Raw genomic sequence first — 12847 nt, forward strand, 5'->3', positions numbered from 1 at the left:
GAATGGTCTTTGGAAATAAAGAATGTCAATAATGTAAATGCTATATCAGAATCCTGAGTCAAATAAAGGAATGCCTTTAGGCCTGTCAATTTCTCCAGGTAAATTATCATCTGGCAATGAAAAATCTGAACAGACATTTTATAGTGGCAGATATCTATCATACACCTCATCTATTCCACAGGCAAATGACCACTTAGGGAAAGAAGTCTTCTTTGCCAATAAAAAATGGCAGAGATTATGGGTGGGGACATAATATATCTTGGAGAGTACAGAGCCCATTTGGTGTAACAGGCTTATTTTCACGACACAAAATAAATGTCAGCATTCCAAAGACTTGAGCTTACTATGAAGTGTCTAGTGTCTAATGAAGGTCCTTGAATCTGGCCTAGAGGCTTTCCTCTCTCCTATCTCCCATCCATATTTCTTGTTGTAAATCCCTAACATAATATAGTCATTGCATGCTAGCATGCCTCAGTCAATTCCCACAGCCCTCCATGGCTTTAAGAAAACATTTCAAACACTTCATCTTGGCAATCAAGAGCCATTTTTCAATGTATTTTGCTTGCATTTCTATCATAGCACTTAATACAATGTGCCCATACTTTTTGAGAATACCTACATAGCTTATGAACTGCTGTTGGAAAAAGGTTATCCTAATCAACAGCTACTTATGTCAAAATAAACTATATTTGTTGGCAATCTGTTAGTATCACTCACTATAGTAGGCATGGGTACCATTTGCCAAATATTTCTGGTTCTCTACCATTCCAGGCATGAGGTAGGACAGTATTTTCTCATCCCTTTGTGGTTGGATGGAACTAGTGACTAGTTCTAATCAATGAGCTGTAAGTAGACATGATTTGTGTCACTTCTTGGTCAGAACATTTAATGGCTGATGGAGGGCCTCCAGGATCTCTTTTCCCTGTCTTGGTGACTGGAAATGTTCACCACAGTGACCATTCCAATAGCTTGCATCCCAAAGTGAATACGATATGCAGAACATCTCTGTTGATCAGGGATAGACAAATAGCATAAGCAAAAAATAAAATTTATCTTAAGTCACTTATATTTAGAGCATCCTACAGAATGTTCTGAACATCCTACAGAACATCCTACAGAACATCCTATCCTTACTGCTAAAAGTGCTATGATAAATACTTTCACATACATTAGTTGACGTTCACTATAACCTGTGGGTAAGACAGATGTGAGCAATATTTTATAAATGAGGTTTTCAAAAGTGAAGAATTTGCCCAAAGTCAAGTAGCTTTATGCATTATTTCATTTAACAAATATTTATTGAGCACTGCTTTTTGCCAGGTAATGTTCTCAGTAGTCAAGGTATAGTAGAGAACAAAAGGAAAAAGGTCCCTGTTCTCAGAGTTTACATTCTAGTGGAAAGAGACCAATAAAAGAATCATTTATAAATAAGAGAATTCCAGATAATAATATGCATTACTCAAAGAATTAAAATCAGGTGGTATGACAGAAAAAAACAGAGTGGCTATTTATTTATATTGACCATGGAAAGCCTCTCTGAGGCTTAGGCTAAGAGGTAAATGACAAGAGAGCTCAATACACAAATATGAAGAGAAAAAAGACTTCCATAAAAGGGCAAGAGTTCATGCAAAGGTCATAACAAACAGAAAAAACCTTGTTACATGGAGAAAAAGACAAATGTCAGAGTGGCCATGTCATAATGGACAGGGAAAGAAAGGGTACAAGACAGAAGGGAAAGAAGGAAAACCACATAGGGTTATACGTTGAAATAAGAAATAGGGATTTGATTTCCATGTAATGAGACACTAGATCAAAGTTTTAAGTACAGTTGTATGACTTCTCTTTTTTTAAAAAAAATTGCTGTGTCTGCTATGTGAAGAATGGGTTATGGTGGAACAAGACTGGAGCAGAAAGTCAAATGTGATGGCCACGGCTGAAGTTCACTAACATGTTAACAGGGGATTTAGACAGAAGTGGACAAACTTAGGACAAGATGTAAAGGGTAGCATCAACAAGACAGAAGCATGGATTGAAAGTGGAGGGGTGATCAAGTGTAACCCCTGGGGAGAGGAAGGAGTTATTTCTAAATTTTTGGTTAGAAAAATTGGGTAGATGGTGCTTCTGCTGGAATGGGAGAAATCGGGAGAAAAGGAGGTTTGCAGAAGTGGAAAGAACTCAAGTTCTGTCTTATCCATGTTAAGTATGAAATTCCTACTAAGCATCTATGTGAATATGTCAAGTTGAATATATAATTCAGTTCAGAAAAAAGACTGGAACTGGAGCAATAAATTTAGGAATTGTTGACATAAAGATAATATTAAAGTTCTAAGATTGATGAAGGCATCTAAAAAGAACCTATAGGTAAACAGGGGAAGGGACCAGGGCAGAACCCGTGGGTACTCTAACCTTTCAGATGTCAGCAGCAGAATAGCTGGGGACACTGGGCAGGAGTGACAAGTGACAAAGAGGGAAAACCAGGACATAGGATAGCACAAAAGCCAAGAAAAAAGTGTGCTTTAAAGAGCAAGGTGTGGTCAGCCCTGCTAAATGCTGCTGAGATAAGAACACTGGATTTAGCAAACAGAGTTCATATATGACCTTGATAAATGTAGCCTCTGCACAATGGTGAGTATGGAAGTCTGACTGGAGAGAGGTGAAGAGCCTATGTAAGCTGAATAAATGTAAGGTGAGGACAATAACCACAGGCAAATTAAGAAATTTTGTTGTGAGGAAAAGCAGAAAAATAGGGCAGCAGGTTGAAAGAAATCTGGGATCAAAAGAAGGCTTTTTAAAGAAAAAAAACCTCACCTATTTTATGAGCTATGAAAGTCCACAGTCCCCATCAAGATTTCTGAAATTCCTGAGAGGAGGCAGTGTTGATAATGATGTGTGTGTGTATTAGTAAGTGTATGTTGGTGAGGGCAGCAGAAAGAACTGTAACAATGGTTACTCAATAATGGTTACCTCTGTGGTCCCCATATCTTAATCGCACTGGTATCCTTTCTGTTGTCCACCATGTTAACTTACATTCTAACAGGAGAGCGAGGGCAGTTCTCATGAGGCATTCAGGGTGGGAAGACTTTATTGAAGATTTGAGGGTAATGAGGAAAACTCACATAGCATACTGTATGGCAAAGCAATAAAAAAACCTCACATAAAATCTTTCTTCTCTTAAAAATCCTTTCAGCTATCCTACTATTGCGTGGTTTTCACCAGCCCTCTGTCCTCCACAGCACCCAGCCTTCTGCTCTCTGACTGGTTCCTCTCCCCTCCTTTCTTTCTCTCTTTTGTTCTGTCTTTTGTGTTCCCTCTTAGGCACACACACAACAAAACAAAGAAAGTGTGTGTGTGTGTGTGTGTGTGTGTGTGTATGTGTGTTTGATGTAGACATTTCCTGCAGAGGTATTATTTACTCTTTTCTGTGTAGGAGGGAGAAGGGCACTTGGGTGCCCACTGATACCCACACCGTTACCTTTTATTCCGAACAATGTAGTTCCCTTTCTAAAAGTAATTCTGGAGCCAGTTCTTAAGATAATACATTTTCCATCTTGTTCCATATATAAACCACCAGACAGAGCACCTGTCCTATTAAGGCATTCGACAAGTGCCAGCTCTTGCCTTCCTTCCTCAGCGAGGAAATCCGAGCACAGACAAGCATTCTGATAGAATTTCAACAAGGTCTTCCACACAGCAGGGCCTTAATTAATGTTTATTGAGTTGCATAATGTGGTGCTCTTGGGCTAGGAGAATATTCACTGGCTTCTTCTAATAGGGTTAAAAGAAGTTAAGAGCTGCATTTACTATTAAGAACAGAGTGATAGGCCCTGTAACTTTACAGCTTTTTAGAAAGTGTTTGTTTATTGGTCCAAAAAAGTTTTGATCCTTTAAAACATTGAAATCCTAGCACATTATGTTTATGCAGTCTCTCTCTTTCTTTCCTAGGAATATTAATTATAATATATAAAAGACAGATAAATGAGATTTCACCTTATGTGGTCCTCAGAAACCTGCATCAATCTGAACTCTCCAGTCCTTCACCCAAAGAATGGTAACTTACAAATATACATCACTGGCAAAGAAATTTGGACACATTAACATGTGCCCTTAACTTCTGCAACTTTTTGCACTTCTGAAAAGGTCATTCAGGAAAAAAAAAGTACATTTAAAAATAGCAGTATTATATTCTGGGTAAACAATCCAGTTTTTATATGCCAATGTGATTGGAACAAAGAGAAAGATGCCCAAAAGTTACAACACAATTGAAACGTTGGGTTCAAGGGACCCTTTGCTTATAACTTGTAGATTGGGTATTTAAATACATTGGGTCCAAGAGAAGAAAGACTTGGAATCTTCTACCACCCTTATCCAATTTACTGTTCATGTCTGTATGCACATGATTGAAAATATATTGGGAAGCCAAACGAAATGCCCCATAAAACCAGCACTACTCCAACAGAGTCAGTGACCACTTTAGTGCTAAGGGATATAGGAAGAAGCAGGACACAGACAATAAGCATATATTAATTAAATATAGTTTTGACTGGCTCCCATAAACCTAAACTTTGACCACCAAGTGCTCCTTGTCACCGCTTTAAATTTAATCCTTGTCTTTCCCAGTGGGAACAAAATACATTTTCTTATCTACAAAAACATCTCATCATGATGAAATGAAAATAATTGAGACCTTGTATATTTAGAACTAGTATATCTAACTCCCTCAGTGTTACTACAGGCAACTGGGACTTCAGTTTCAAGTCACATACCCGTGTATGCGAGCACACACACAGAGGCAGAAATACTGGGAGTGGAAATCAATTATGCTGACAATTTTTTTATTATTGCTTTTTTCTCAAATGGTGGGGGTGAAATAATAAAGAGAAGAACTATTTAGGTAAAAATAGTACTTTGTGCACTCAGAATTAAATGTAACAACACAGACATGGTACAGAGAATGGATGAATTAGAAAAACAACACTGCTTCTTAAAGCTCACCTGTACAAGAGAAGTCATCCACACGAATGTATCCTGGGACACAGTCACAGCGATATAACCCAGGAAGGTTGACACACACAGTATTGGCATGACAGTAATGCATCTTAGCTGCACACTCATCAATATCTGAAGGAAAAAAAAAATTAAGATCATGGTTAGTAAAATAATGGAACAAGAGTGTAATCATTTTGCAGATACATTACAAAAGGTGAATGTCCACTGAAGCCAAGAGAAAAAGTAACATGTATCAAACACAAAAACTTAGGTGAAAATTCAGCTTGGTGCATTAGATCCCATCCTGAGCTGAAAGTGTTTCTAGAACGACACATGGTGAGACAAAACAGGTAAGAGTCCAAGAAGTATGAAGACTGAATTTACAACTATTAGTTTCTTACCGGGAGAATACTCTTTTTAAAAGTCCAAATTCAAGGAGTTCTGTGTCCATGAAGTTGATATCAATGAATATTTATTAGGTGTGCACAGTACATGGTGTAGCTTTTATCAGAGGGATCAAGGGAATCCAGTCCTTCTCTGCTTGTATGTCTTACTAAGACATGCTTCAATCCATATGCTACAAAATGATGGTATAGCCAGTTTCTCCCATGTTGTACTATGAATACAAACAACTGCTGTTGCCTGATGCAAATTAATGTCTCTCATCCTTTGACCTGGGGCTCCTCCTCATGTGATAGAATAATGAGCTGATTCAACAAAAGATCTTGTTCTTTTTGGGATGGAGTTCAGAGCATCACCCGCTTTCTCATAAAAGTTCATGATAGGGATGAAAATAACCTACAACCTTAAACACAGAGTTTAGCCTCTTCTGGAAATTGTTTTCAAACATAGATTTATGTTCCTTTTACTCAGACTGCTTGTGTATGATGGTTAGAGAAAGTAGGACATAAGTACATCATGGGAATCCAAGACAGAAAATGTGAGCTCTAGTTCTGGTTCTGCTGATTAATAGCCTATGACTTGCATTCAACTACTCTGGGTCCTAGTATCCTCATCATTTTATCCCAATGGTCAAGTCTGAACCCGATGTTTTAGATCTGTAAAGACATTATCTAATTCAATCCATATAAAATCCCATGAGCAAAATACAAACACTACTCCCATTTTATAGTCTAGAAAACTGAGGCTTAGAGAAGTTAAATATCTGGCACAAAGTCATCCTGTTAGAACATGCTAGACCTGGGATTTGAATTCAGAAGTTATTTACTATGATTTACTTCATGAAAGCTTCTTGAAAATGGTGAATAGTCAAATATAGTATTTCTATTACAATAATCATTGGAGCTTTAATATTATTAATGTACAGAACCTGAGGATAAAAATGGCTACACTGAGTCACTAGGAAACTCATTAATCTATTTATTTTAAAAGAAAAGTAAGTTGATTTATTTCCGAATAAAATACATTGAAATAACATCAGATTGTTTTCAGAGTTAAAGATCTGACAGCCTATAAATAAAAGTTATTGTGAGGTCATTGAGATCTGAGAAGGAGACCCACAGTTAGCAAGACTTTCATAACTAAGAAATAAGAACAAAACACCAGAAATTAGTGAAATAACTCAGGCAATCAACTTCCTGCAGGCCAATCACTATCTCAGAGGTTGCTTCCTGGGGAACTCAACTTGTACCAAGAATCCTGATGACAGCAAGGAATTATTACAGTCAGACCACTGGAGTCCAAGAGCTGGAAAACTAAAAGAAGGAGTCATAGAGTAGTGTGGTGACATTAAGATTTTGGAAGTGATTTAGTTATCGTTGCTTATAAGGTCTTTGGTAGGACTATGAAAGGCCAGGTGAAAACAGGCATAACAAGTGAGAGGTTGGAAACAAGAAGAAAACCCAGGTATTAGAGAGGGCTGCTTGACATTAGTGTGATGTTCATAAAATATCATCAGTTTTCCTCTCTCTGGGCACATAGCACAATTGTATTTCCCCATCCTTTTCAAATTTAAGCATGGTTTAAATTAATCTCATGATTGATCATGAAATCTGAGTGGAAGCAAATCACTTCCAAGTGGAAAGATTACGAGCCAGCATCCAGTTTACCACATTTTCTTCTTTCTGCCTTGTAACCCATGGAAGCAAAGACACGGAGACTCTTTCAACCTGGGCCCCCAAGTGAGGAGCAAGCCACCAGGCAAGCACCATATACATGTTGAATGAGCTAGAAATATGCCTTTGTTGACTTAAGCCACCATGCCTTCCCTGACTGGTGCAGAGAATGACTATAAAAGTTATCTCAAAAAAGGATATCATTAAGCTTCATCTTGAAAGATGAACAAGAATTCATCAGGTAGAGAATGAAGGTAGCGAAACCATAGAGGCTAAAGTTTTTGTCTGTCGAGTTAGAAATGGAAAGAATCATTTAGTCATGTACATTCAAAGAACATTAATTAGCCTTCTACTAAGCCCAGAGGCACAGTGATGAACAAAATGCCACATGGACCTCACAGATGGACAAGGCATTGAGTGAAATGTGTGATAAATTCTACCAAGGATGTGAGATCTTTCAACAAGGGGAATCTGACCTACTCTGGGAGAGTCAGAGAAGGATTCTCTATGGTAGTGATGGTTCATCTGAGACATGAAAACAGAACTGAAACAGGCCCAGGGAAGAGGAATAACCTACCAGACAGAAAAGAATGTTTGAGAAGACTTAGTTACAAAAAGGAGCTTTGCCTATTTGAAATGAAACTGGAAAAATAAGCTTGGGCCAGATCCTGTGTGGACATTAGTGTGCTGTTCATAAAATATTATCAGTTTTAGATTCTGCCAGGCCTTGCGGGCCATGTGAAGGAGCTCAGACTTTCATCAGGGAAGTAACACAATTCAATTTCTCTGTTTTTAAAATATCACTCTGGCTGTAGTGAAGAGAATTGATTGGAGCAGGGCACGCTGAAGGCTAAATCATGTTGGTATTTTACTCACAGAGATACAGCCACACTGAACTCCATCTCACTCTGCTGGGATGCCCAGCCGCCATCCTTTAAGATGAGAAACTAGTCAGGACTTGCCTTAGAGGCAATTCAATCTTCAGCCCATGGGCCACAGCTGCCAACTAGCCTGCTGACTGCAATGAATGTTTCCCTGTCATGGACCCTTGTCAACATCTCCCAGAGAAACCTCCTGGCTCATTTTCCTTAAGATATCACCAAGCTGCTGAGAGGCCTCCGCCTCATCTAGATTTAAAGGAGTTACTTGGCTATAACAGCTTATTTTGAATCAAACTAGCCAAGCTACCTCCTTGTTTCATAAGACTCCAAGGCCCTGAATAAAAATATTTTCAAAAATCAGACAAGGGATGGTTAGAAAACCCCAGTGAGAATTTTTCACATGGATTTAATCCAACCCTTGCTCTCTACATGTCATTGAGACCCCATGCCCACACATCCCTGCTACTCTGCTGATGTGTTTTTGAGTAGGTTTTGTTTTCAGTTTATACCATTAGTAATTTCAGCTCTTGTATATCTAATAATTTCCTGGTACTAATCCAGAAAAAGCACTGTAATAAAGATGAAAAGTTGATGAATGTACCAGAAAATTAAACTGTCACAATCTTGCCTTCGTTGCTTATTCTTTGTCATGTAACCACCAGGTATAAAAGCTATCTTGTGGTAAAAAATGGTGGGGAGAGGAGAGAGAAAGTGAAGTGGAGTAATCCAGCTGAGTCTCTTGAGACAAGAAAAGAAAGAAAGGAATTGGCAACTCTCATGGTTTGGGGATGGGAACAGGGGATGGAATGGCAACACGTTTGCCAAAAGTTTGCCTCTGCATCCTCAGGGAAACACACAACCCAGAAGACACTTTCAGTAGGATTTAAGGGTGTTTCAAAAGCAAATTTGATTATAAACAGAGTCAAAAAAGAATTAACGTCTTTAGAGAGCTGGGCTATCCTGAGAAAACAATCTTCAGAAATAGTGAACAATTGAGATTTTATAAATGAGCCTAGGACAAATGCTGCTTTTTGTTCACAGAAAAAAGGCTCTGAAGGGTATTGAATAACTACAAAACAAAAATTCTAAGTCCCTAATGAAAGAACAAACTGACATTTAAAGAAAGAAACTGAGTTGGACCAAAGCTATGAGTATGCTAACTACAGGCTTGAAATGCAGTCTGACCTTTGCCCAGGTGGCAAGTGCTCTCCTGAAGCAGCTATCTTGAGCAATGGTCATATTCATCCAGAAGCCAGGAGACAAGAAGAGGCTAAGCCTGAGGCCGAATCTCAGAATGGAAGTTGAACATACACAAATCCAGGCTCACACTAAAAGTCTGAATCACTCCAGAAAGCTTTGCTAGGAAGAACCACAGTTAACCTGACATCTACTGGAAGGATAAATTATTTTAAAAGCACATTGTTAGGCACAGGCTGATACCAATATTCTAACAGTCTAATAGTACATACCTTATAAAGGAAAACTAGGAACAGTCTCTGGCAATTGGTAAATACCCAACAAATACCTGCTGTTTTTTCGATATCAAGCACTATGCTAGGTACTTCATATGGAGCATCTCATCATTCCATTTATCTTGACTACTTGTGGTAGGTATCTCTATGCCATGAAACTGAGGCTCAGAGATTATCAGGTCACTTCACTTGCCCGAGTACAAAATCAGTAAGCATAGAAACCTGAGTCTGAATCCAAACAATATGACCCCAAAGTTGTCATTGTTCTCACTGTGCTAGTTTTAGCACTCAATAACATTTTGATGCTATGATTATGTTAGCTGTAGCTGATGTTTATGACTCTGATTATGTTAGATGCATCACAATGTGTATGGAAACAAATAGATCTCTAAATTCTATATCCGTGTGCAAGACCATGCATGACATTTGTTCTGGCATTACATTCTCCGTTAAAATGGCAATTCTGCTCCGTGCATCACTGCTTCCTTGGCTCTTTTAAATCAAATCCTTATACTTTCACACTTTAGGCTCCAGTGACCCAAGGCCCCAAAACAGGCAGAAGCATTTTGCTCCCAGCTGGAACTCACAGATTGACATGACCTCTACTCATATTGCTTGAGACTATGGAATTAGAAAGGAGTAACAGAGTCCTAAGGTTTTTATTATTAAGTATTGTTAGAGAAACATCTATAAGCCCCATTGTAGCATATATCATCTTGAGTATAATGGGGCTTAAATTGAGATTCAGTCATATAAATTGCTTGTCACTTTTGAAATATTAGAGCTCATTTTCTGGTGGTCTTTGGAGGTGATAAAAATACATGATTTACATCCCTCCCCAGGATGGTGCAATAGTTTGTTTTTGTTTTAAAAGGTATACTTATGGACTGTAAAATGAAACTTGATGTGGCATAATGATTCTTCACATATCACCAGGCTCCATCTGCATAAGAGTTCAGAACGAACACAGACTCAAATTTGGCATCATCATCATTAAATTAGAGTGCAGGGCCTGGGTAGCCGATAGAAGCAGATGCAAAGAATTCTCTTAATAAAATGGTATGATCTACTCAGACTTCTTCCATAAAGATTTCCTAGAAAAAGAACCCAGGAAGGGGCATACTCAGGAGGGGAAAAGGCATGCCCCACTCCCTGTGTACATTTAAAAAGGAAAGAAGATCAACAGGCCTCGAGAACATGTTTTTGGTAAGAACTCTATGCCTCTCATCTCCTTACTCCTAACCATCCCATGGACTGACATCATATACCACATGTAGAGTACCTAAAATTTCAACCAAGGTTCTTATGACTCCAAAGAGGATAGTTGTTCCACGCTAACTACTGGACAAAGAACACTGGATCGACAGTTAAGAGTCAAGTTCTATTCTTGCTTTTTCATTTAGCTAACTGTGGCACTGGGCAAGTCACTTTTCTTCTCAAGACCTTGGTTTTTCCCACATATACATTCAGGGAGTTGGACCAGAAACCATTTAGCCAACCATCGGTTCTAAAGTTCTTGACACAGTCAGGTCTTTTGTCCATATCATAAAAGCATGCTTCTGAAGCAGCTTCTCTTGGGCCACCCCCTCTTTTTGCAAGAGGAGCTTGCACATGTTCCAGATGCCTTTCCCAAGATAGAGGTCCGGGAAAATACTATTTAGATGACCCAAGCCCCCACACTGTTTCTTGATAGCTGTGTCAACTGTGTTGACATCTCCCCTGAAAACTAAGAGCAACTAGGTTGAGCAAGCAGATATCCACACAAAAGCATAGCTCTTGGCAAGTTCTTCATGGACTGGTAAGATAACTTGCAGAGCAATTTAATCAGACTTGAACCTACTGACTTTGCAGAGATCATGAGCTATAAAAACACAGTGGTATTGGCTAACTGGTTGGTATATTAGAATAATCACTACTTTCTCTTTGTGTCAAACTGATTTTTTTTTTTAATTGGGCCTATGTATCTCTGATTTGAACTTATAAAAATCTAGTGAGGTTTTAGGGCAGTGAAAATACTCTATATGATACTATAATGGTGGATTCAGGTTATTACCTATTTGTCCAAACCCATAAAATACACAACATCAAGAGTGAACCCTAAATGTATATTATGGATTTTGTGTAATTATAATATGTCAGTGAAGGTTCATCAGTTGTAACGAATGTTCCGCTCAGGTGAGGGATATTGATCATGGATAATAGCAGGAGGTATATAGGCAATCTCTGTGCTTTCGGTTTTGCTATGAGCCTAGAACTGCTCTAAAAATACTTTTAAAATTAAAAACAATAAAAACATTGAGGTGGACGAGATATATTCTTCCCTTTTTCAGATGAGAAAGTAAAGACCCAGAGAAAATTTCCAACTTACCCAAAGGAACACAGATAATCATTGCACTGGGAATAGAATCAAAGTCTTCTCATTCTGAAATTAGTGCTTTATCCAGTGTTCCATGTTTTTCTATAATTATAGCATCCTCCCTAAAGCAAGGGGGGAAAACCAAATGCCTATAGAACCTAGGAACATAAATACCTACAGAAGTCACGTAAAAAAAAATATATGCAAATAATGTCCTTTCCCCAAAGAAATAAAGTCTTTCTTATTTCTCTTGACGCATAAAGCCAGCGCTCGCTCTCTCTCTCTCTCTCTCTCTCTCTCTCTCTCTCTCTCTCTCTCTCTCCCCCCCCCCCCCCCACTCCTTCTCATTTTCCTACTGCAAGAACAACGGAATAGATCTCTCTTATAAGAGAAAAAACACGGTGCAAGGCCAATGGTAATAAAAATTGACACTTAACCCCAGTGGTAGAAAAACAATAGGAAGAATGTGGACTGTAGAAAACTGGAGCTCTAGTGAAACATTACCAGGAAGGTGTAATAAGAAACAGTGCTTATATAGTACTTTTTATGTACCAGGCAGTTTTAAGTGCTTTACACGGATTAACTCTTTTAATATTCACACTCTATGAGGTGTATATTAGAATTATCCTCATGTTACAGATGAGGAATTAGAGGCATAGAAACATGCAGTAAATTGTCTAAGGACACGTAGCTAGGAAGTAGACCTGAACCAGGGGAGGAGTTCAGGCAGCACAACTCCACAGTCTGTATTGCCTCTCAGGAATTGCAGGCTATGTCTGTGATCTTTTTAGAGAAGGTGAAAATCTTAGCATTATTTTTTAAATATTGGCTTCATCCTTTTCTCCAAACATTTTGAACCAAGCAAAACATAGCTATCTATCAGATTTAATCCACGGAGGTCTGTGCCTTAAGGCATGTTGTCACAGGGAGCATTAGTGGGCCAAGAGGAGAGAGAAACAGAGAGAAAGAAGAAAGATGAAAGGAAGAAAGAGAGGAAAGGAGGGAGGAAGGAGGGAGGAAAGAAGGGAGAAAGGGAGTGAATGAGGGAGGGAGGGAAGGGAAAGAATAAAGAAGAGG

At 38.6% G+C, this 12847-nt stretch overlaps 1 protein-coding gene across 1 annotated transcript in view; it reads right to left on the reverse strand.

The window, feature by feature from the left end:
* NELL1 (neural EGFL like 1) overlaps window positions 1-12847 on the reverse strand; it is a 949982-nt gene that overhangs the window by 478807 nt on the left and 458328 nt on the right. Inside the window, 1 exon segment of the mRNA XM_030918045.1 lies at window positions 4993-5118. Within this exon segment, the coding sequence (XP_030773905.1) occupies window positions 4993-5118 (126 nt within the window).

Source organism: Rhinopithecus roxellana, chromosome 15 (genome assembly GCF_007565055.1).
Source record: "Rhinopithecus roxellana isolate Shanxi Qingling chromosome 15, ASM756505v1, whole genome shotgun sequence".
In the NCBI taxonomy this organism is placed as follows: domain Eukaryota; kingdom Metazoa; phylum Chordata; class Mammalia; order Primates; family Cercopithecidae; genus Rhinopithecus; species Rhinopithecus roxellana.